The 23,798-nt window shown below is 44.4% G+C and overlaps 1 protein-coding gene across 3 annotated transcripts in view; it reads right to left on the minus strand.

Annotated features, from left to right (window-relative positions):
- The window catches only part of LOC129822196 (membrane-associated phosphatidylinositol transfer protein 3-like), a 178,111-nt gene that overhangs the window by 61,023 nt on the left and 93,290 nt on the right, over window positions 1–23,798 (minus strand). For all 3 annotated transcript variants that reach the window (XM_055880265.1, XM_055880264.1, XM_055880263.1), the window contains 6 exons: window positions 23,327–23,397; window positions 22,885–23,108; window positions 10,608–10,797; window positions 9,473–9,613; window positions 8,323–8,516; window positions 3,552–3,709 (listed from right to left, as the gene is read on the minus strand). In XM_055880265.1, coding sequence (XP_055736240.1) covers window positions 3,552–3,709; window positions 8,323–8,516; window positions 9,473–9,613; window positions 10,608–10,797; window positions 22,885–23,108; window positions 23,327–23,397 — 978 coding nt within the window. The remainder of the gene's footprint in view (window positions 1–3,551; window positions 3,710–8,322; window positions 8,517–9,472; window positions 9,614–10,607; window positions 10,798–22,884; window positions 23,109–23,326; window positions 23,398–23,798) is intronic.

A 23,798-nucleotide genomic window follows, 5' to 3' on the forward strand; every position in this document is an offset into this window, starting at 1 on the left:
TGTACAAAATGTGTAATGTGATGTGCAGTGGTGTAAAGTACTTAAGTAAAAATACTTTAAAGTAATACTTAAGACATTTTTGGGGGTATCTGTACTTCACTATTAATATTTTTGCAAACTTTACCTTTTTACTCCATTAATTTTCCTGACACCATAAAGTACTCGTTACATTTTGACAGGAAAATTGTCCAATTCACACACAAACATCCCTACTGCCTCTCATCTGGCGGACTCTCTTTAAAAAAAATTTTTTTTATATATTTTTTTATTTTACCGTTATTTTACCAGGTAAGTTGACTGAGAACACATTCTCATTTGCAGCAACGACCTGGGGAATAGTGTCACGCCCTGGCCTTAGTATTATTTGTTTTATTTATTATTTTAGTTAGGTCAGGGTGTGACATGGGGTATGTGTGTATTTTGGGGGTATTATATGGTAGAGGGGGTGTTTGTTGTAGTTTATGGTTTTGTGTTGAGTGTATGGAGGCAGCACGACGACGCGGTAGGAAGCCTGTGAGTCAGCCCAAAAAAATTCCTGGGGGGGGGCTAAGAGGTAGTGGGCCGAGGGCAGGTAGGAGACCTGCGCCCACTTCCCAGGCTAACCGTGGAGAGCGGGAGTACAGGCGGACACCGTGTTACGCAGTAGAGCGCACGGTGTCTCCTGTACGTGTTCATAGCCCAGTGCGGGTTATTCCACCTTCCCGCACTGGTAGGGCTAGATTGGGCATTGAGCCAGGTGCCATGATACCGGCTCAACGCGTCTGGTCTCCAGTGCGTCTCCTCGGGCCGGTATACATGGCACCAGCCTTATGCATGGTGTCCCCGGTTCGCCTACATAGCCCGGTGCGGGTTATTCCACTTTCACGCACTGGTCGGGCGACGGGGAGCATTCAACCAGGTAAGGTTGGGCAGGCTCGGTGTTCAAGGGAACCAGTATGCCTGCACGGTCCGGTATTTCCGGCGCCACCTTCCCGCCCCAGTTCAGTTCCACCAGTGCCTACACCACGTAACAGGCTTCCAGTGTGTCTCCAGAGCCCTGTTAATCCTCCACGCACTCGTCCTATGGTGCGTGTCTCCAGCCCGGTACCACCAATTCCGGCACCACGCACTAAGCCTCCTGTGCGTCTCCAGAGTCCTGTGCATCCTGTTGCTGCTCCCCGCACTAGCCCTGAGATGCGTGTCCCCAGTCCGGTACCACCAGTTCCGGCCCCACGCACTAGGCCTAATGTGCGTCCCCAGGGTCCAGTATGCCCTGTTCCTTCTCCCCGCACTAGCCTGAAAGTGCGTGCCTTTAGCCCGGTGCCTCCAGTTCCGGCACCACGCACCAGGCCTACAGTGCGCCTCATCCGGCCAGAGCCATCCGTCTACCCAGCGCCGTCTGAGCCATCCGTCTCCCCAGCGCCGTCTGAGCCATCCGTCTCCCCAGCGCCGTCTGAGCCATCCGTCTCCCCAGCGCCATCTGAGCCATCCGTCTGCCCAGTGCCGTCTGAGCCATCCGTCTGTCCAGAGCCATTAGAGCCGCCCGTCTGTCCCGAGCCGTCAGAGCCATTAGTCAGTCAGGAGCCGCTAGAGCCATTCGTCAGTCAGGATCTGCCAGAGCCGCCAACCAGACAGGATCTGCCAGAGCCGCCACCGCCAACCAGACAGGAGCTGCCAGAGCCGCCAACCAGACAGGATCTGCCAGAGCCGCCAACCAGACAGGATCTGCCAGAGCCGCCAACCAGACAGGATCTGCCAGAGCCGCCAACCAGACAGGATCTGCCAGAGCCGCCAACCAGACAGGATCTGCCAGAGCCGCCAACCAGACAGGATCTGCCAGAGCCGCCAACCAGACAGGATCTGCCAGAGCCGCCAGCCAGCCATGAGCGTCCAAATCTGTCAGCCAGCCATGAGCGTCCAGATCCGTCTGCCAGCCATGAGCGTCCGGATCCGTCAGCTAGCCATGAGCAGCCAGATCTGTCAGCCAGCCATGAGCCGTCCAACCAGGATCCGCCGGAGCCGTCATCCAGCCAGGATCTGCCCATTATCCTGGTGTTGCCCCTTATCCTGGTGCTGCCCCTTATCCTGGTGCTGCCCCTTATCCTGGTGCTGCCCCTTATCCTGGTGCTGCCCCTTATCCCGGTGCTGCCCCTTATCCCGGTGCTGCCCCTTATCCCGGTGCTGCCCCTTATCCTGGTGCTGCCCCTTATGACTATGGTGGGGTGGGGACCACGACCAGTGCCGGAGCCGCCGCCGTGGAAGGAAGCCCACCCAGACCCTCCCCTAGACTATGTGCTGGTGCGTCCGGAGTTCGCACCTTAAGGGGGGGGTTATGTCACGCCCTGGCCTTAGTATTATTTGTTTTATTTATTATTTTAGTTAGGTCAGGGTGTGACATGGGGTATGTGTGTATTTTGGGGGTATTATATGGTAGAGGGGGTGTTTGTTGTAGTTTATGGTTTTGTGTTGAGTGTATGTGTCTAGCTGTGTCTATGTTGGGTGTAGTTCTAGGAAAGTCTATGGTGGCCGGAATGGGTTCTCAATTAGAGACAGCTGATTTCGGTTGTCTCTAATTGGGAGCCATATTTAAGGCTGCCATAGGCTTTAGCTGTTTGTGGGTCATTGTTTGTGTATATGTATAGTTCGACGTAAGTAGTTTGTGTGTGCACTTACGTTTGAAGTTTTCACGATCGTTTGTTGTTTTCGTTAGTGTTGTATAAGTGTGTCGTGTTCATCTTCGTCGTTGTTATTAAAAGAAGATGTATTCAAATCATGTTGCGCCTTGGTCCTCTCGTTCATGTCAACGCGATCGTGACAAATAGTTACAGGGGAGAGGAGGGGGATGAATGAGCCAATTGTAAACTGGGGATTATTAGGTGACCATGATGGTTTGAGGGCCAGATTGGGAATTTAACCAGGACACCAGGGTTAACACCCCTACTCTTACGATAAGTGCCATGGGATATTTAATGACCTCAGAGAGTCAGGACACCCGTTTAACGTCCCATCCGAAAGACGGCACCCTACACACTCTAAACACAAATGCTTCATTTGTAAATGATGTCTGAGTGTTGGAGTGCCCCTGGCTATCCGCCAATAAAAAAGTAAAAAAAGAAAATGATGCACCGTCTGGTTTGCTTAATATTTTAAATGGTTTATACTTTTACTTTTGATACATAAGTACATTTTAGCAATTCTATTTACTTTTGATACTTAAGTATATTTAAAACCAAATACTTTTAGACTTTCACTCAAGTAGTATTTTACTGGGGGATTTTTACTTGAGTCATTTTCTATTAAGGTATCTTTACGTTTACTCAAGTATGACAATAGAGTACTTTTTCCTCCACTGGTGATGTGCGGGAAAGGCAGCACTCAAAATATATCTATAGTCTTAAAAGGCTCTAAAAAGCTGCATCTGACATAGTGTTATATTCAAGCAAAAGAAGTATGATGATCGATCTGGTCCATCAGCGAGGTAGCTGCAAATTGTGAGGAAGGTGTTGCATCAGGGTCTGCCTAGACACAGAGGTGTGTGAGAAGTGTGTGTGTGTTTCTCTAACAACACCTACCCTGGACAGCAGGCAGTACTGTACGTCTCATGGCCAGCACCAGGCCCAGTGGACAGCCCAGCAGGAAACATTCGGAGACCTCAAAGTCAAACCTCCCTGGGTTCAAAATCAGACTACTGCTGCTGCCGGGACGCAGTTCCACCCCTTCCTGCATCAGACTGGGAGAATGGGAAGGAGGGAGGGATGGAAGGAGAGAGGGAGATGAAAGAGAAGAGAGAAGTAGAGAGAATTTGTGTTTTATTTTTATAGACCAAATCTACAAATGTTGCAATCCCTGTAGAAAGAGGAAAATGGATGGGTATACCAAACAAGAAATATACTACCTCGTTCTTAGAGAGACTGACTCAAATTCAAATACTGCATCTCCCCTACTCAGTATAATGGTTTTACTACTCAAGCCACTGTGTGTGTCCTGAGTGGGCATGTAAATAACAGGTGGATGAGCATGTGTGTGGTAAGCACATTTTATCTGGGAGACAAGACTGGGGCCTTAGTAGGCAGAGCAGAGAGATGGATGGGGCTTGTGGATGTTTGAACAGCCAAACTAGCCTTAAACCTACTGCATGGCTATAAACCTACAGACCCTGCAGCTGTAGAAGACCTCTTGACCCTCCAGTTTAACCAAAACGAACACTTCCATCACAAAGGCCAGCATGGAGAGAAGGATTATGGTCTGTGGCCAGCCTAAAAGGGAAAATCAATCTGCCTTGGATTGCCGGCTGCTCTATTTGTCTTTCATCTTCCCACTGCCTGCCTCTCTCACTTGCTCTAACTTCCAAACGACTTTCCTGTCCTCCATCAATTCACCTCTTACTGCTGGGGTCTGAACTAGTGGTGCTGGGGTCTGAACTAGTGGTGCTGGGGTCTGAACTAGTGGTGCTGGGGTCTGAACTAGTGGTGCTGGGATCTGAACTAGTGGTGCTGGGGTCTGAACTAGTGGTGCTGGGGTCTGAACTAGTGGTGCTGGGCTCTGAACTAGTGGTGCTGGGGTCTGAACTAGTGGTGCTGGGGTCTGAACTAGTGGTGCTGGGGTCTGACCTAGTGGTGCTGGGTCAGCTGTTTGTTCACCCACACCCAATTGCTAATAACCTATCTGCAACTGCCTGACTATATGATAAAGTAAAAACATAATTGCAAAAGGGTTTTCTAATGATCAATTAGCCTTTTAAATGATAAACTTGGATTAGCTAACACAATGTGCCATTGGAACACAGGAGTGATGGTTGCTGATAATGGGCCTCTGTATGCCTATGTAGACATTCCATAAAAAAATCTGCTGTTTCCAGTTACAATGCTCATTTACAATATTAACAATGTCTACACTGTATTTCTGATCAATTTTATGTTATTTTAATGGACAAAAAATTGTGCTTTTCTTTTAAAAACAAGAACATTTCTAAGTGACCCCAAACTTTTGAAGTAATGCATATATAAATTGACAGTTATGACAGAATCCTGGAGGTTTTCTCCAAGGTGTGAAGATATTTCAACAAGTCCAGGCAATAACAGGCTACACTGATAACTCGAGCTTGACTCCCAAGTTTCTAAACCGTACCAAACCATATTTGGTATAGTGTCGCCATAATATTTGAATTGAGGAAGTGTGAACATAATTATATTTTAGCGATCCGCAGTAGAAGACGTCCTAAATGCCCCCAGCCTTCAGATCAGATGTGAGTTTAACAGCTAACTTGCACTTGTTATGCCTTTTTAGGCTATGGATGAGAAAGTGAACTAGTTCCAAACGCGTAGCTCAGTTGAATGCAGTTTTGCGATCTATTGACATCAAGGGTTGCATTAAATAGGCACAATATTTTTTATGATGCATTTGGCGATGTTAAATTAATTTGCACAAAACGTATAAACAAAAGCATTCACTGTGAAAGTTGATACACGTAGGCCATTCATATATAGGCTACGCGCAGCACTACGTTTTCTTGCTCAAACCTCGAGCAACACCTGTAAAACTCAAGACATTTTCTCTCAAAACACAGGGATGTCGATTCACACGGGACTAGTATTATCAGAAGTTTGCCAAAAAACTGTAGGTTATTCTGGTTAGATGTCCAGATTTCAGTTTTAATTTAACCCATATTAACAATAGGCTACAGTTCCCTTGACATGCCATAGGCCTATTTGAAGTCCCGTTTTCTGACTGTGGAATTTGTATAGCGACTCACAATCATCACACATAACAGCCGGTGTTGTGCCCAAAATCTCCCCCCCCCCCTGACATAATCTAGCGACTTGCTTGCTAGTTGAGATTTCTGCTCTTCACTCCATTGTCAGTTTAGCCTACATTTCCCTGATCTTAGTAACAGAAAGCATTTTTGTCTGCAGTTTTCGGTTTGGCTATTTGTTTCAATATGGTGCCCTGGGCGAACCCCCCTTCAGCGCCCGCGCCCTGTCCATGTCGCCCTTACCTAAATCCGCTACTGATTTGTATTAGTCTATAAATAAATATTTTTGTCAAAATTCGTCATCTCTCCAATGTCTTATTCGACTAGTATTTTTGAAAGTGTAAGGATAATAATTCAGCAATAGCTGTTCTGAAATGTTTATTGCTTGCCAACATTTTACTCTCTCCTCTGTGTTTAATATAACACACATACATGAATTATTCATTTCGATTGATTATCCTGACGTGAAGTTTGTTCTATAGAAAGTATTTGACTGTGTGCAACAGAAAGTATTTGAATCTAGCCACAAAATTAAGGAAAATAGAGAGGGGGGGGTTCTGGCAGGGGCTGCTATCATCCTCTTTTACCACTTCACCAAATCTTTTCCAAACATTACTTTTCTGTCCCGCCCTTCTCTTTATTTTCAACTCTCCTTTCGCTGCTCTTGTCTTATTGAATTAAACTTCGACAATGCCCGTTTTTCCACCATGTATTGATGTTAACATTTTCTGTGTCACGCCCTGACCGTAGAGAGCTTTTTATGTCTCTATTTTGGTTTGGTCAGGGTGTGATTTGGGTGGGCATTCTATGTTCTTTTTTCTATGTTTTGTATTTCTTTGTTTTGGCCGGGTATGGTTCTCAGTCAGGGACAGCTGTCTATCGTTGTCTCTGATTGGGAACCATACTTAGGTAGTTTTTTCCCACATGGTTTTTGTTGGTAGTTAATTTCTGTTTAGTGTTTTCACCTTACAGGACTGTTTCAGTTATTCTCTTGTTTATTTTTGTTATAGTGTTCAGTTTTTATAAAACAAGCATGAACACTTACCACACTGTGCTTTGGTCCGATGATTCCTCTTCTTCAGACGACGAATACCGTTACATTCTGCCCCTTCTCAAAAGCATTATTTGGCGATTGTCTGTGTCGGCAATTTGGCGCGTATACATTTAAGTACTAATACCTGATAGCCTAAAATAATGAAAGAAAAACGTCAACGTAGACTATAAAAATTTCACAATAATGATAAATTTACGCATTTTTTAAAGGTATTGTTTCTCTTTATTCAACCCGCCCACCAACCACCCGCCCTTCAGACACGCAATATTTAATTACCCTAAATCCACACTACAGATATAACTGCAGGGAGTGCGGGTAGAGTAAAATCCCCTGGTTTAGGTGAAAAAGGAAGCTTTTGACAAGCAGGTGACCCAAAGATAGGCAGGCTTCCCAGAGGCCCCTGATGAGTGGGCTGATGCCTGGGTATCACAGCTCTAAAAACAGCCTAAACTGACCCAGAGCAGAGCCCTCCCTGTGAGGGGGTGGGGATACCCTGTGGGAAGGGCTGGGGGAACTTTCATAGGGAATAGGGTGCCATTTAGGATTCAGCCTAGGTTGCCAGGGATCTGGCTACTGTAGCCTTAGAAATAAAATGGTATTTCTCTGACTATAACTACGTGAGCCTCACTGGAACATGTGATTTGGAATGGGAACACTGGTTGCTTGGTGCTGGTTAATTGGTAGCATGGTAGTGAGCTGGGAGCTCCCCATCCAGCCAGCTTTAGCTGCAGTAGTCAGTCTCCTACAGTATGCACACTGGCTATTTATAGCCCTCAGCAGGCCGACAGGGAGGCAGGCAGACAAGCAGACAGGCAAGAAAGCCAGGCAGAAATGCAGACAAGCAGGCAGGTAGACAGGCAGGCAGAAAGGACCATATTGCAGCAAATATTGATGACAGAGTGACACACACAGAAATAAAACATCCCATGACAACCTGGCTGAGGGCCAGATAGCTACAGTACATCTGGGTTATCCCATCACACCACAGAGAACATAGCTAGATGGATAGATGTGCACTCATACACACATCATTCAAAATGTCACTAGAAATGTCTGGAATAAACATCGGGTATAGAACTATGTGATAAGAAAACATGTATTCAGATATGATTCTAATGACAGTGGTATATGGCAAGAATGTGATGTTAGGAGTATACTATTATGGGATTTTTCCTAAATCTGAGTATCTACAGTATTTAACCTTTATCTTAATTGAATCGGAATGTCAATAGAGTCCTTCCCAAGAGAGCTAAAAGGCAGAATAATCCCCACTGTGTCTATCACAGTGAGCAAAGGGAAAAGTATACTGTTACTACTACCTCATAATCCAACCATGGTACATGAATTGTGCTTTTGTAGGTATTGCCCCCCACTTTTGGAGGACAATAGAAATTGAAATTAGAGTTAGGGTTGAGCCGGGTGTGGACATGAAGCTAGGGTTAGGGTTATGGCTAGGGTGGAACCGGGATGTGGACATGAAGCTAGGGTTAGGGTTGTGGTTAGCTTCCATCGGAGAGCTGTTCTCTGTCTACAGTACCTGCTGAAGAAGCTGTGTTGTCCTGTAGATGTGTCTCCATCGTATGAGTCACTCTGTTTCCTGCTGAGGGGTTGTCTGGCCTGGCTGTGTCCATCGCTGGGCAGGGCCGAGATATCAATGTTACTCTTACTCAGCCTCTTACTGGAGCTGAGGCCCAGGCTGGGGCTGTGACAGGGGCTGTCCTCAGGGTTATCCTGCGTGGGAGGAAGAGAGCGAGGGACACAAGCCTTCACGCTTCACTCACACTCAAATACCATAACTGTACACAAACGAGCAGCTCATTGCTAATCCCTCTCAGCACATATGAGAATGTGGGAGCTGGCTAGCTACCAGACCTGGATTTAAATACATGTGTATTTGAGTATTTCTATTTGAAATACTTATTTTTGTTCAAATTCTTGTTTCTAAATACATTATTTAAAATACCCCTAGGACCAAACAGACCCGAGTTTAAATGCATGGAGTATTTAAATATTTGTATTTAAAAATACACTTGTCTGTGTTTGAGTATTTTTCAAATACAAACCAATACTTTCCATGTGTATTTCCAAATACATTCTAATATTCAACTACTTACTTTGAAATGTCTCTGAAAGTAATTGAAATACCCTCAAAAGTATTTCAACCCACGTCTGCTAACTCCAGAGAGATTTTGATCCTGTTTTATGTTTGAGGTTACAGGAGAGTAGAAGTGGGCAAAGTAGATTTGAGGTTAGAGAGAGAGAGGGGAAATAGGAGAACAGATATAGAGTGAGTGAGAGAAAGATAGAGATAGCAGAGAGGTGAGAGAGGAGGGGCTAGGACAGAAAGAGCAGCCCAGGGGATCATGCAGTGCTACTGTAACTGGGTGTAAACAAACAGGAAAAGACAGGCCAGCTCAGGACGGAGAGAGAGGACACCGAGTAATTTCAAGGTCTTGGCCGGGATAGCATGGGGTAGGAGAGATTTTCTGAGAGGAAAGCTGTCTGAACAGAGAAGAACTTACACAATTCTAGCTACACGCCATGGGGAGATAGTTGAATATCACAGAAAGCACAAACTGAAATTGTAATGCCTCAATTCAAAATTCTCTTAGGGGCATCCAAAAGTGCAGTTTTACAGAACATGTTAGAGAGCAAGTTGATTGAGTTGTAATGTGTCATGCTCCTACCTTAAGGCTCTCAGTGCTGTTGTTCCTGCTGCTGCTGTGGCTGGGGCTGCTGTGCTGCCTCTGGCTGCTACTACTGCTGCTGCTGAAACACAGGGCGTCGAAGCACAACACACCTCCCACACAGTCGCCCATCACACACACCTGGACGGGAACAAACACACACACACACACATGCACGCACACACAGACGCACATACAGTACACACACACCGTTTTAGAAAACCTTGCTCCCCTCAATCAATGTAGGCTGCCAAGCCTTCCCAGCAGGCAGATTTGGGCCCCGTGCCTGTTCAGATCCACAGTTGAATCTGAATGTCAATAGCACACTTCATTAGGACTGACTCAGTCTGAGGGAACAACACAATTTTCTCCTTAATTGGTTTGACGTGCCACCATTGTACTTGGCTTCCTGACTAAGAATTGCTTTATGACCACAAATCTTGTCAAAGTTATGCAAGGAGAGGAAGTTCAATTTAATAGAGTTTAAACATTGTATGGTTTTGCCAATAATGCGCTCTTTAAAATTACAGTGCTTAATTAGAACACAGGTCCTTATCAGAGAGGGGATTGTCCACAGGTGTGTGAAAGTTAATGGGGTCTGCAGACGGCATGATAAAGCTGCAGGCCTCTGGCGACACTAGTCCCCACAGTGAACACAGAAGATTACCCAGCCCTCTCTATCCCAATCATCACTTCCTCTGGAAATTATTGGCTTCCATTAAATGGACTGCTCCACATTATTGGATTTGGCATGAGAGATTAGAGACAATGAGATCTTCCTTTCTCTCTCTCCTCTTCTCCTCCCTTGTTCCTTACAGTATGACTCATCTCTAGTGAGTCAGTGTGACCCTGTGGGAGCCGAGGGGACACTTTAGAGGATGGACCCACCTCGCCAGTGAAGACCTTTATGGGGGGACACTTTAGGAGGACGGACCCACCTGGCCAGTGAAGCCCTATATTGGGGGACACTTTAGAGGGGTGGACCCACCTGGCCAGTGAAGACCTATATTGGGGGACACTTTAGAGGGACAGACACACCTGGCCAGTGAAGCCCTGTCTGGGGGGGGACACTGTAGGACAGACCCACCTGGCCAGTGAGGCCCTGTCTAGGTGGGACACTAGAGGACGGACCCACCTGGCCAGTGAAGCCCTGTCCGTCCTGGGACTCGAGGAAGCTGTGGTAGACCTGGTTGGTGCGGGTGATGAGAGTTGCCACGGCGTCCTGGTAGTTTGGCGCTGCGATGGCAAGGAGCGGGAGGGCAGCCAGGGGCAGGTGGTCAACGCTGCTGGATACACAGCTCTCGTCATAGCTGTACGGGTTCAGACTGGAGGGGATATGAAGGAGGGAAACACACAACAGGAAGTGAGTCATTTGTGTGCCTTGAATAACAATCAATTCAATTCAAAATGTTATTTATCCCTGAAAAATGACTTGAGTTGCCATAGTTTTGTGTCTTACATGGAAAATGGAATGTACCTATATGGTGAATGGAGAGCCCTCTGACATTTACAGTATTAACAGGCATTCATTCATCAAGCGTTTCCACTGCACAAAAATGTCATGGGAAATGGAATTTGGAAAAAGTCTTGTAATTGGCTGTATCTGATAATCCAAGGTTATTTTGGGAAAAAGAGCCAACAAAATGATTTGTTACCATGGAATGTATAAATATGATGAATGAGCCTGTGGCTATTCACCCCCCCCCCCCCCCCCCCACACTATCTCTCTCACTCTCTCTCTTCCACTCACTCTCTCTTCCACTCTCTTTACAGGTGCAGGCTGGCAGACTCTCCCCTGCTGGCACAACCTCGCCTCCTCTGAATGTCTGACAGCACCCTATGCTCTGTTTATCTGATGTGTGTGCATGTGTGTGTGAATCAGAGTGACAGTGCGCACGCCACAGTGTCCAAGATCCATTATCCAACAGTGTGGGGAAACAGTGAACAATAGCCTTGCCCTTGCCAGCACTCCTTGAACAGCTGTACCTATCACCATCCATCAGCAGCTCAGATTACAGGAACTGGCCAAATCTGTGCCAAGGCTGAAATATGGGTGCAGTCATGGATAGGATGGGGTCTGCGTGGTGTGAAGACTCCATCTGTAGAGGAGGTCCCTACCCAGCAGTATCCATTGATGAGACTAGCCAGGAGAGAAAAGGAGCTTCCCAGGTAAAAGGCAAGCTGAAGCTGTGATGTCATGCGCCATGTTCCCCACCCTCTCTCTCTCTCTGTGAACAGATCCCCTGTGTCTGTGGTGGGGAACATGGAGCAATAAACTGTGACACCACTATAATAAGACACCTACAATATGCAGGTGATAGGAACAGTTTTCTGTTCAGTTATTTCACAGGTATAGGTAGGCAATGTGCTAGGTAAAAACTGCCATTTGACTAGAATGTATCTGACCCCAGAATGGCCGACTGTCTGCTTTTAAAGCTGAGTACTGTAAGTATTTACACTGTAACTGCATTACTGCAGTATATATCAGTGGAGGCTCCTCAGAGGAGGAAGGGGAGGACCATCCTCCTTGGTGAATTTCATAAAAATTGAAATTATAAAACATTTTCTTTTTAAAGTTACCCTTTTAAGATAAAACTATACTAAATGTATTCATGTCACCAAATCATTTATTAAAACACACTGTTTTGCAATGAAGGTCTACAGTAGCCTCAGCAGCACTCTGTAGGGTAACACCATGGTGCTAGCTTATGTCTTCCTCTGGTACATTGACTTCAATACAAAACCTAGGAGGCTCATGGTTTTCACCCCCTTCCATAGACTTTCACAGTAATTATGACAACTTCTGGAGGAGGTCCTCCAACCTATCAGAACTCTTGTAGCATGAACTGACATGTCTACCCATGTAAAGATCCTGTGTGTAGCTGGTGTAGAGAGTCAGGCGCAGGACAGCAGATATGAGTATTCAACGTACTTTACTGAAAATTAAAAAAATACAAAGCAACATAGCGAGCCCACGAAAACGGACCGATGTACAAAGAACAATCACTCACAAACAAAACATGGGGAACAGAGGGTTAAATAATAAACAAGTAATTGGTTGAGTGAAGCCAGGTGTGAAAGACAAAACAGACAGAACAAATGGAAAATTAAAAGTGGATCGGCGGTGGCTAGAAGGCCGGTGACGTCAACCGCCGAACGTCGCCCGAACAAGGAGAGGGACCGACTTCGGCGGAAGTCGTGACAATCCAATCAAAGGATCAGAGAATGAATCTAGTACTGAAAGCATAAGGGCCATTCCGCCAAATCGGTGCCATTTGAATGTTGAAACTTTTCGAAATTAAACTTCATTCTTTATCTTTTTTCAGCACTGTATCTAATAACACACATGTTTAACTATTCAAAATGTGTAATGACAATCTTAAACAAAGGCTTCTAAATGGAAGATGGTTGACCCAACCTCAATTTTATAAAAAATCTATAATGTGATTTATCAAACAATTGTTTAAAGGATAGACCAAACATATTTGAAAAATAAGTGGTTTATCTTTATTTGTTTTAATAAAAAACAATGAAGTAACAGGAATGAGCACTGGGTCACAGGAATGAGCACCTGGTCACAGGAATGAGTGTCTGTGTGTGTGAGAATAACTGGATGTCACAGAACTTCCTTCAATTAAACAAAGATAATACAGAGGTCATTATATTTGGCAAAAAATATCTTAGTCTAAATAGCAACATAAAAGCAGTAACAATTGTGTGTGTGTGTGTGTGTGTGTGTGTGTGTGTGTGTGTGTGTGTGTGTGTGTGTGTGTGCGGGATTGGCGGTGGAGAGAGAGAGAAGGTGTGAGTATTGCTCCTCCCCTGCAGCATGTGTGTCTGGCTCCTGCCTCTGCACAGTATGGGTTCTCCATCTTCCTCTACAAAAGGCAAGAAAGACAACAAATACAAAAAGCTGAGCATATTAAGCAGATCCTCAGATCTCTACAATGACTGCCAGTACCTAATATTAACTTGAAAATACTATTTTCTGCATATAAAACACAACATTCACTTGTAAACACGACATACAATTTTATTTCATATTGAATTGCAATAAATTAATGAACAAAAACTAGCCTTTTCTAAGAAACAATCTCTAGTTTGGCCAAGACTTCGTTGTCAGTTTCCATGTAACGAGCTGTGACTTGCCTCGCTGGTGGGATGGTACACAGGATGTCTTGAAACGGGTACCAAAGGATGTCTTCGCGGGCTGGCCAGCAAAACCTGTTGGCCCCAATCCTTTTCATACAACGAACCGTGTGTGTTTGTCTGTGATGATGCCAGGGTACAGTTGACCGTCGTACTTCAGCACACACCATTTGCCAACAACCTCAGGACTTTGACATTGATTTTCTGTGGTCGTGGGAGCCTTCTGTCAATTAAATGTGGAGCCTTCTGTCAATTAAATGTGAAATGATTTGCATTAAAGCACTCACAGTTCAGATGTTGTCTTGCTGTGCACAAGCAGCTGACGTCCCTGTAGGTCAGCTCTCCATGGCTGTAGGTCACTTAAAAAGTGTTACTGCCTGATGCATCTTCATCGCAGATGGAACTAGTGGCACATCCTTTGGCATCTCTGACACTGCTCTGTCGACTGCTTCCTCTTCCACAAAAACAACTTGATTGCTATACCTGTCTTGCTCAACACAGAAAACAGCTCTGAAGAATCAGGGATATCTGTCACCATGCTGACAATAATGTCAGCCATCCTCTTCAGGGCCCTACCACTCCATCCGGGGCACCCTTGCCGTGGCTTGCCTCAAAGAAATTCCACGATCCAGCAGTGAATCCTCTTCTGAACAGCTTAGTACCAAAACAAGAAAATTCCCTCGCTACTTGTGCTGAGTTCAAGGGCCATCACTGTAAAAATGGATAGTGGAGACCTCTGGATGTGCACTCTACACATAATCAAGCACTGGTGACAAGTGAGGGAAGATTGCTGGTGGGCCCTTCTGTCTAGAGGGGCACACTGTGCAGAAGGACACCGGTCGGGGGATTGTATGCACATAAGGCACACCTGTGTGCAATGTTGCCTGCTGGTGTGATGCTCTGAAGTGGACCACCTGTATTTCTGTGCCGTACTTATAGAGGTAATTTTCCGGAAAAGTCAACATGAATTAAGCATTCATGTGCTTTCAAGCCTTGTTTCAGTGCCCTGTAGTGGGTAAACGGATTCTTGATATTGTAAGTATGCCTCTTAAACTTAGGTTAAACTCAGGTTCAGCTGTTCCAGCAGTTGCTCTTGGGTGGTCTGGAACTCTTTTTTGATGGTGGATGTTCTGCCGTTGGGGTCATTCTTGTGCTCCTTATCTACAATTGCCCACTGGACATAAGTAACTTCATTCTTATCATTGTATATATTGGCCAGAGACGGGGCAAGAGAGGTCCTTGCACACCGCACATGCACTTCATGCACCGTGTTGCATGTGATGGATTTTAGAAGTTCATCAGGATTGAAAGTGTTGATGATCTTCAGGTGGTGCAGTTTCTGTACGATAAAACTGAGATTTTCGTGCAGCTTGCACATGCAAGTCTCCCGGTCACTTGGGTGAACAACCCAAAAGGGGTGCAGTGAGCAGAAAAGGGCGTATGAGATCGACCCATCATGTTCTGCCAAAAACTTCACATGCAGATTTTTCATCGTGTTCAAAAGGAACCTCTTCTGATTTTTGATTTTCTTCTGGGTGAGGGTCTGCCTCTTCCCAGTCGTAATTCGACTGTCATCATCCCTGGTGTAAAAATCTCTGACTTTGTTTATGAAGCCATCTACCACCCTATTGTTTCTCTTCCTTACGGAGTTTAAGTTTAGTTCTGCATTCTTCGCATTCATCAGCCACCTTTTCTTTGAAAACCCAAATGAACCTTGGGAGAGACATTGCAACCTATATTTTAATGTTTTCCTGTCACTATCTTTGAGATGATTTGCCTTTCCCTTTCTCCCCGTGAGTTGCTGTACCTCTGTCGGATGTCCTCCACTAAGGCCTCATGGAAGAGAGGGTATTTTGTATTGTAGCTGTCTCATTTGTTTGTCAATTTTTGTATGTGGAGATGGATTATTCTGTTTCATACGCAGAATTTTTTCCATATACCCCTCCTTTTTTTCGGGTTTGTGTCTGTAGCTGCTTTTGTAGCTTTTCAGTTTGTTTCTGGAGCTTCTCTAATGTCTTTCACCTCCTTTTAAGCCCTTCATCTTTTTGCCTAAAACACACAAGTACATCACAATTACAATAGTTAAGCACTTAATCGATTGGCTCCCTGTAAGTAATGTGTTCACATTGTAAAACTGAAAACACCTTCAGTAATTCCAACTGTGAAACTTAAAATCAAGAGAATAGTATTATAATGAATCAATGTATATACCAGATACACATTTAAAATGTCTATTTCATTCAAACTTCTCACTCCTGTTACTCTTATTCAGTCCTGTTACCCTTCATATAACAGGACTGAGTTTTTAGTATAGCATTTGCAAGTACATGAAATGTAGCCACATGGCATCAATGCTAATAGCACGAGAACACTTAGCACCTTCAAGTTGTTTACCAAAACTATCTTTAAAAAACAAACATTCTCAATCATACTTACAAAATGATACAAAATACAGAAAAAAAGAGTGAGAAAACTTACTTTTGGTCTTCCCATGGCCTTCTGGAGACTCAAATGATGCTACTTCCGGTTGATCATGTGACTTGTCGAATGTCCCACATTTTTAGAGGGGGGAATGTGTCAGGGTAACAGGACTGAGTGAAAACCTGGGGGCATGACTAAAATGTGTATTTTACATATTATGAATTTCCGATGAGAAAATGTTATGTCTAAATTGGAAATAGTCACACAATAATACAAAAAAATACGATTTCTGAAGGGTTCTAATCATTATATTTCTTGATGAAGTGTAGTGTTAGAGAGTGGGGACGGGCTCAAATCAAATCTTTTCAGTGTTCTAGGTAGTTTTTATTAGGTTTTACATGATGTATCTTCAAATTGCAATTAGGACAAAGAGCAGGACACTTTGCTTGATAATATCATGTATTATACAGATACTTTCATGCATATTTGTGCATGTAATGTCCTTGGGACAGAAAAGGCACAGATTTGGTGGAATGGCCCATAAGATACAGCTAGCTAGCATTGCAGTGCATAAAATGTGTGTGAGTAGTTGATTCAAAGAGAGAGAAAGACAATAGTTGAACAGTTTTGAACAAATCAATGTTTTCCAAAATGAAGGAGAAGCAAGAGAGAGCTGGAGAGCGATTTTGTCAATTTTTTTCACTTCAGTATCACTTACTTAGCTAGCAAATTCAGCTAGCTAGTTTAGCCTACTCAAACATCCTGCTCAAACAGAGGGATGCTATGTTAGCTAGCTATGACTATCCAACACAACACTGAAACTCTTCCAAGTCAAAGTAAGCTTTTGGTTTTACAAATTTATTTCCAATGCTAAACTGCTAACTGACTGTACACTGTTAAGTTACTGCATGATTGTAGCGGGTTACTAACGGGTTACTAGTAATTCTATTAGCTTTTAAAATATATATATTTAACCAGGCATGTCAGTTAAAAACAAATTTTATTTACAATGATGGCCTACCCCGGCCAAACCCAGGCGACGCTGGGTCAATTGTGCGCCGCCCTATGGGACTCCCAATCATGGCCGGATATGATACAGTCTGGATTCGAACCTGGAACTGCAGTGACGCTTCTTGCACTGAGATGCAGTGCCTTAGACCGCTGCTCCACTGGGGAGATTTGTTGACTATGACGTTACTTTAGTTATGGTGACAACGACGTAGGCTGTATGTAGCAGTTATGACATGGTGTCACGAGCGTCGTCTTGAAAATGACCGGACCAAGGTGCAGCATGGTAAGCGTACATTTTTCTTTATTTTTTAAATGTCGTCAACAAAACAATAAACAACAAAAACGAACGTGAAGCTCTGTAAGGCTATACATGCATTAAACGAAGACAACAACCCACAAATGAGAAAAGGAACAAAGGCTGCCTAAGTATGATTCCCAATCAGAGACAACGATAGACAGCTGTCCCTGATTGAGAATCATACCCGGCCAAAAACAAAGAACCAGAAAGCATAGACTTTCCCACCCGAGTCACACCCTGACCAAACAAACATAGAGAATAAAAGGATCTCTACGGTCAGGGCGTGACACATGGTTTGGCTTGGAAATGTTTTTTTGCCTGGTCACATACAGCTGATGTGTTGTGCATTGAAGTCTACAAACAAAGGGAAAAGGTGAGAGGAGGAGAGTGCATAGATGCGAGAAGAAATACAACATGGCTGCTTTGAATGTGAACAGTGTTAACGCGTGACCAAGGGTGTATTTATTCTGCCGATTCTGCTGAAAAACATTTCTTAAACGGAAGCAAGTGGAACGAAACAGAGATAACCATACCTGAATTTGTCCAATAGAAACTCTCGTTTGCAACTGTTGGACTAATGATTACACCCTATATCAGCTAGGTGCATGCAAGAGTGTGCAAGGCGGTATTGAATGTGTCGCAACCTCATGATGGGTATAGGGACAATTTGAGAATAATGTAGTAGCCTAAACCTATCGATGTTACATTGAACTGGGTGAATGAAATATGAATGACAGTCATCCAATATGCTGTAATAGAAATAAGGCCATGCTCATGAAAAAAATTAAAAAAGGTCTTCCCTCATCATAAACGGCACTGACCTCCACTGGTATGTAGGTTATCCATCGGTAGTCACTCTCAAAGGCCTGTGCAATGTACTGCTATAGCTGTACTGTGTCATGCTGTTCCTGTCGTGTTAACAGAGCCCTGTAGAGCCCCCTGCTGCTGGCCAGAACACACACATTACCATAACACACCTGGACAAGCAGTTTACATGGCCAAGACCAAGGTCAAAGACCATCTAGACACAACAAGACAACACAAAGCCACCCACCCAGCTTCTCTCATCAGCATGTTCTTTATTTATTTCTAGAGATGGATAATTAGTCATCTACTTATGTTGTTGGTAATGCTGTGGGATATTTATTCTTCACCTGATATAGAGTCCAGGTAATGCTTTGTTTCACTGTAATTGGATGTAGAATATACAGCTCTACCAATCTAATTTCTTGGAAGAACGCAGAAGGTGCTGTTTGTTTTGTAGAGAATCAATACAACGAATTAGAAGTAGAGAGACAGCAACATGTTTTTCCAGGTGTAAAATGATTACTCAACCAGAGGCTCCTTAAGATCTTAATTGCAATAGGAATCAGGTTGGATTCTCCAGATTCTCTCCAGATTCTCAATTAAGACATGTTCAGCCTTAAAGATGCTCAAATGAGGCAAAAAAGCTAATGAGGTTGACATAGAACTATCTTTCTCAGTCTGCCACCAACACCGCAGAGCCTATAGGAGCACAGTGGGTTTCAAGTCTTGACAATGGGTTTCAAGTCACTATGAGAAAGTATTTCTGGTGTGTGAGATGAGACTTTCTCACACACACACAACACACACACAGTCACACACACACACACACGCACGTACAAGCACCCACACACACATACATTCTCATTAGGAGAGTGTTCATGCTAGCCGGGGTAGAAGCTGAGGATATACTGTGGTATACCATCAAGGCAGAACAGACCTCCAGAGAGCCTATTTGTAAGAAGACAAGGGCTCCTTGGCTACTCGCTCTCTGCCTCTGTGTAACACTTCTAACAAAAGTAGGCTTACAGTTGTGTTCAACATACAGCAAGCCTGTCAGCCTATTCCTACAGTACATGAATGAACCTCTTCAATAATACAACTAAGAAAATTGTATCAAGGCCATTTACATTGAAGACTGACGATTAAAACAAAAAACTGTTTGAATCAGATTTGGGTTCCGTCCCAAATGGCACCGTATTCCTTATATACTGCACTACTATTGACCAGAGCCCTATGGGCCCAAGCAGTGCACTACATTTGGGACACAATGTCTATCCTCCTTTCTCCCATCCATTTCTGTAGTGTCTGATTCTACAGATTTACATAGTAATGTGCTGATGAAGAAATGTCACGCCCTGACCTGAGTATTCTTTGTTTTCTTTAAATATTTTGGTTAGGTCAGGGTGTGACGAGGGTGGTTTGTGTGTTTTTGTCTCGTCTAGGGTGTTTGTACTGTCTAGGTTTTTTTTGTTGTAGATTTATGGGGTTGTGTTCATTCTAGGTGTTTATGTAAGTCTATGGTTGCCTAGATTGGTTCTCAATTAGAGGCAGGTGTTTATCGTTGTCTCTGATTGGGAACCATATTTAGGCAGCCATGTTCTTTGGGTATTTTGTGGGTGATTGTTTCCTGTGTCAGTGTTTGTGCCACAGGGACGTTTATTGTTTTTGTATTTGTGTTCATGTTCAGTTTTCCCTATAAAAACATGGACACCTACCACGCTGCGTATTGGTCCGATCCTTGCTATACCTCTTCAGAGGAAGAAGAGGAAGACAGCCGTTACAAGAGATGCCTAGCTAGCTACCATTAACAGGATCTATCCATTAGGAGTGGCGTGGCAAGAGAGAGGAGATAGGGCTGATTGAACAGATAAACCCCTAAGCCAGCATCAGCAAGCCAGCATCCCTCCTCAAAGCCAAGAAGGTTACACTATATCATATTCTCTCTCACTTCATCTGATGTCACAGAGCGGGCAAGACTGAAATACGCTCAAACTTCAGAGAGGGTTAGATTCCAGGCTGTATCACAATTGGGAGTCCTATAGGGCGCCACACAATTGCCCCAGCGTAGTCCTGGTTAGGGTTTGGCCAGGGTAGGCCGTCATTGTAAATACGATTTTGTTCTTAACTGACTTGCCTAGTTAAATAAAAGTTAAATAAAAACAATTTAAATATAAAAAAAATTACGGGGCACACAGTTTACAAAGCTAACGAGGGAGAAGCAGAGACATAGACAGAAGGAGAGGCCGAGGGAGGGGCAGAGGAAGAGGCAGAGAAAGGGGCAGAGCAAGGGGCAGGGGAGATGCAGGGGGAGATGCAGAGGCAAACCACACGGTGAGCTTAATTAGGCAGAGATGTGCGGAGTAGACTGAGAGCTGCTGCTCCCTGGCTGTGTGTGCTGTGAATGAACAGAACATGAGTGGTCTCCTTGTCCTCAGGTCACTGTCAGGTCAAACTCCCTGTCTGTCTCTGTCCTCAGCTAAAGTAATACAAGACCAACACCATCAGGAAAGCCATTTTAGGACATCACATAAGATTGAGTTGTTTATTAGTTTAGCTGTAGACACTGTTTTGTATATCTTCAACTGTCACAGAGGAAATGCGTCTTGTCGCAGGAAAATCAATCATTTGAGGCACTTTATTTGTTGTCACTTGTTAATTGAATGTGAGACGGCGAGGAGTCAGTCTAACTTTCTGTGTTCCAAAAGGGTTCTTCGGCTGTCCCTATAGGAGAACTCTTTTTGGGTCCAAACCAGTCACTCTGGCATTCCCTTTTGGGTTCCAGGTAAAAGAACCATTTTGGGTTCCATGTAGAACCCTGTAGAAAGGTTCTACACGAAACCCAAATTAGTTATACCTAGAACCAAAAAGGGTTATTTTTGGGTTCTAGATAGCATCTTTCTTTCAAAGAGTGTAAATGGAGCAGCAATTGAGAAATGTGGCAATAACTCACACACACCCACCCAGTAGAGACCCATAGGATGTTGTTCCTTTCAATATTTCATCCCTGGCCATTGCTGTGCCATGCAGGGAGGCAGGCAGGAAGATGTCAAGCCAGCTGCTGAGGAAACACCACAGCCCTCACATCTATTTAAGCTCTCGCCTCCAGTCATTGTCTCTCACCAACGGCAATCACTGCACCAGACAGACAGACGGACGGATGGAAGTCTCAGCGTGCGTCCCGAACGGCACCCTATTCTCTACTGATCTAAAGTTGTGCACTATGTGGGGAATAAGGTGCCATTTGGGACTCATTCTCAGAACCCAGTCTGCCAGCTCCCAGTCAACACATACCAATTAGTGGAAATATAGACACAAACATTCTCACAGGCATATCAATGGAAAAGAGCTGTGCAAAACAAAGTGACATTCTACCAAAGACAATATATGCAGCAGGGAGCTGAAAAGTGTGTGCATTTGTCTGAAAGGATTCCCCCCGGAAAGACTGGCAGCTTTAAATGCGACATGAAAAGATTAGTCACTGCACAGCCAGCAGCCTGACACATACAGTACTGCCTACAATCACCCGAACAGAACAGAGAGATGCTGCTTCGGGCTCCTCCTCAAAATGGAGCAAAAACTCAAGATAGCCTGCAGATTCCTTTGGTCTTCACCTCGCCAAGGTCTTCATTACTTAACGGATGTGATTTAAAGAAGAGGATTCAAAGAGAGTGAAAGCTTCTTTAAGCTCATGTGTGATTGAAGACTTGCAGGCAGCCATCATCATCTGCTTTCAAGGCAGCCAGCCACAGTAACTACTGTAACTGTAGCTGATTTATTGAACGGGACAACATTGACAAGCGGGCAGCAGCTTATTCTGGAAGTAACAGCTTCCACATACATCTCATCTTCAATTCAGTTCCCTCTATTCCACAACCAGATAAAGGCACAGGAGCCCAATAATAAACAACAGCCGTTAATTAGGTAAACAGATCATAGTGAGTCATCAAAAATAATTTTCCTTTCCACAACGGCCTGTAAATAGCACCAGAACACTAATGCAATTCAAAACAGTCACTCTGGCATTCTGTTTCATCTTTCATTCTCTGTCCCCTGAATAGAGCTAGGGTCTTCAGGGTTCTTCAGGGGGCTTCAGGGTTCTTCAGGGGTCTTCAGGTGGCTTCAGGGTTCTTCAGGGCGCTTCAGGGGTAGATCAATTAAAACAGTGAGCAGGTTATGAGTTTAGTATTCCACATGCCTCGAAAGGCTGGGAAATGTCAATGGCATGCTAATTAACATCGCAACGTCTGTTTAAAGGCTGCCTGCTCGATATATTTTCCAATTTAACCTTCAACAGAATTGGCAGCCTGGTATCTCTGGCCCGACGTCGCTGTTGATTTATTTGACTCCCGAGACCGAGATCTGTGAATTGGAAATGGTCACTTGGGTATTCTGCCATGCCTCCTTAAAAATGACAAACATGCCTAAACGGTGCACTGTCATTCTGACTGTCAGACTAAATCGCTGGGTGGTGAATTCACCTCAATAGAAATGCTATCAAATAGAGCCCACATATCACAAGCTACTATTGCTTTATAACCATCATGATTCCCCACTGTGCTTCAGCTATACATCTCAGCAACGCTGAGGCAATCTGAAAGGGGTGAAAGGCCAATACAAACTGCTCTTCAATGCCAAACAGAAAGCAAAAATCTAAATTAGAAAATTTAAGAAATGTTACGAATTTCAAGATTTTTACCCCCCTTGACGTGTCGTGTGATTGACTCACTTAGAGACAAGGGAGAAGGCCTCGGCACACACAGCTGGGCAGGCCACTAGCTTGATCATCACATGTTCTGCAGCGGCCTGGAAGTGTGCCCGAGCCACCTTCTCCAGCACAGAGGACAGCGTGGTGGCATCGCCAGCCTTGGTGCCAGGGTCTCCTCCTGCCGTATCCAGGATGTTCCCACCATGCATCACCAGCAGCAACACGTGGGTCTTACACTGGGTCTTCTGTAGAGTGGAGGAGAGGAAGAAGTAACCAATGAGGGGTAGGGAGGTAGAAAAGAGGAGGATGTGAGAGGAGAGGAGAGAGAAGTGGATTAGTGGTATAAGCCAAGAGTCCTGGACCTGCATTCATATATACTATAAATAACAGAGACACCTCATGAGCAGCCAGAGTAGTTATGCTGGTTATTTATATATCAGAGTTTATATTGTGATTCTCCTACCTCCATGTCCTCTAATCCATCAATGCTGCTCTGAGGGACACAGCGAGGACGCCCCAGGCGATAAAGGCTCTCTACAGATTTAAGATAGGAGAGATGGAGAGAGAGATAGAGAGAGAGCAAGAGAGGAAAAGAGAGAGAGGGAAAGTGAGAAATATAGATAAAGAAAGAGTGAGGAAGAGAGAGATAAAGATACAGAAAGGAGAGAATGAGAGAGGAAGAGAGTGAGAGCATAAAAGAAAGGAAAAGACAGAGGAAGAGAGAGAGAAAGGAGTGAGAGACGATGGCGAGAGAGAGAAAAGTCATTACATAAGCCACTTCACACAGATGCACTGATAACGGAATGATTATTGATCTCAGGAGCTAACCAATTTCAGTATTACTAAAGCCTTAACTTTTCTCTTTATTCCTTCCATAACTGGGAGATGGGCCCCAAATACTGCACGCCTTTAAGCTCAACTCTCCTAAGCACATA

Source organism: Salvelinus fontinalis, chromosome 24 (genome assembly GCF_029448725.1).
Source record: "Salvelinus fontinalis isolate EN_2023a chromosome 24, ASM2944872v1, whole genome shotgun sequence".
In the NCBI taxonomy this organism is placed as follows: Eukaryota; Metazoa; Chordata; class Actinopteri; order Salmoniformes; family Salmonidae; genus Salvelinus; species Salvelinus fontinalis.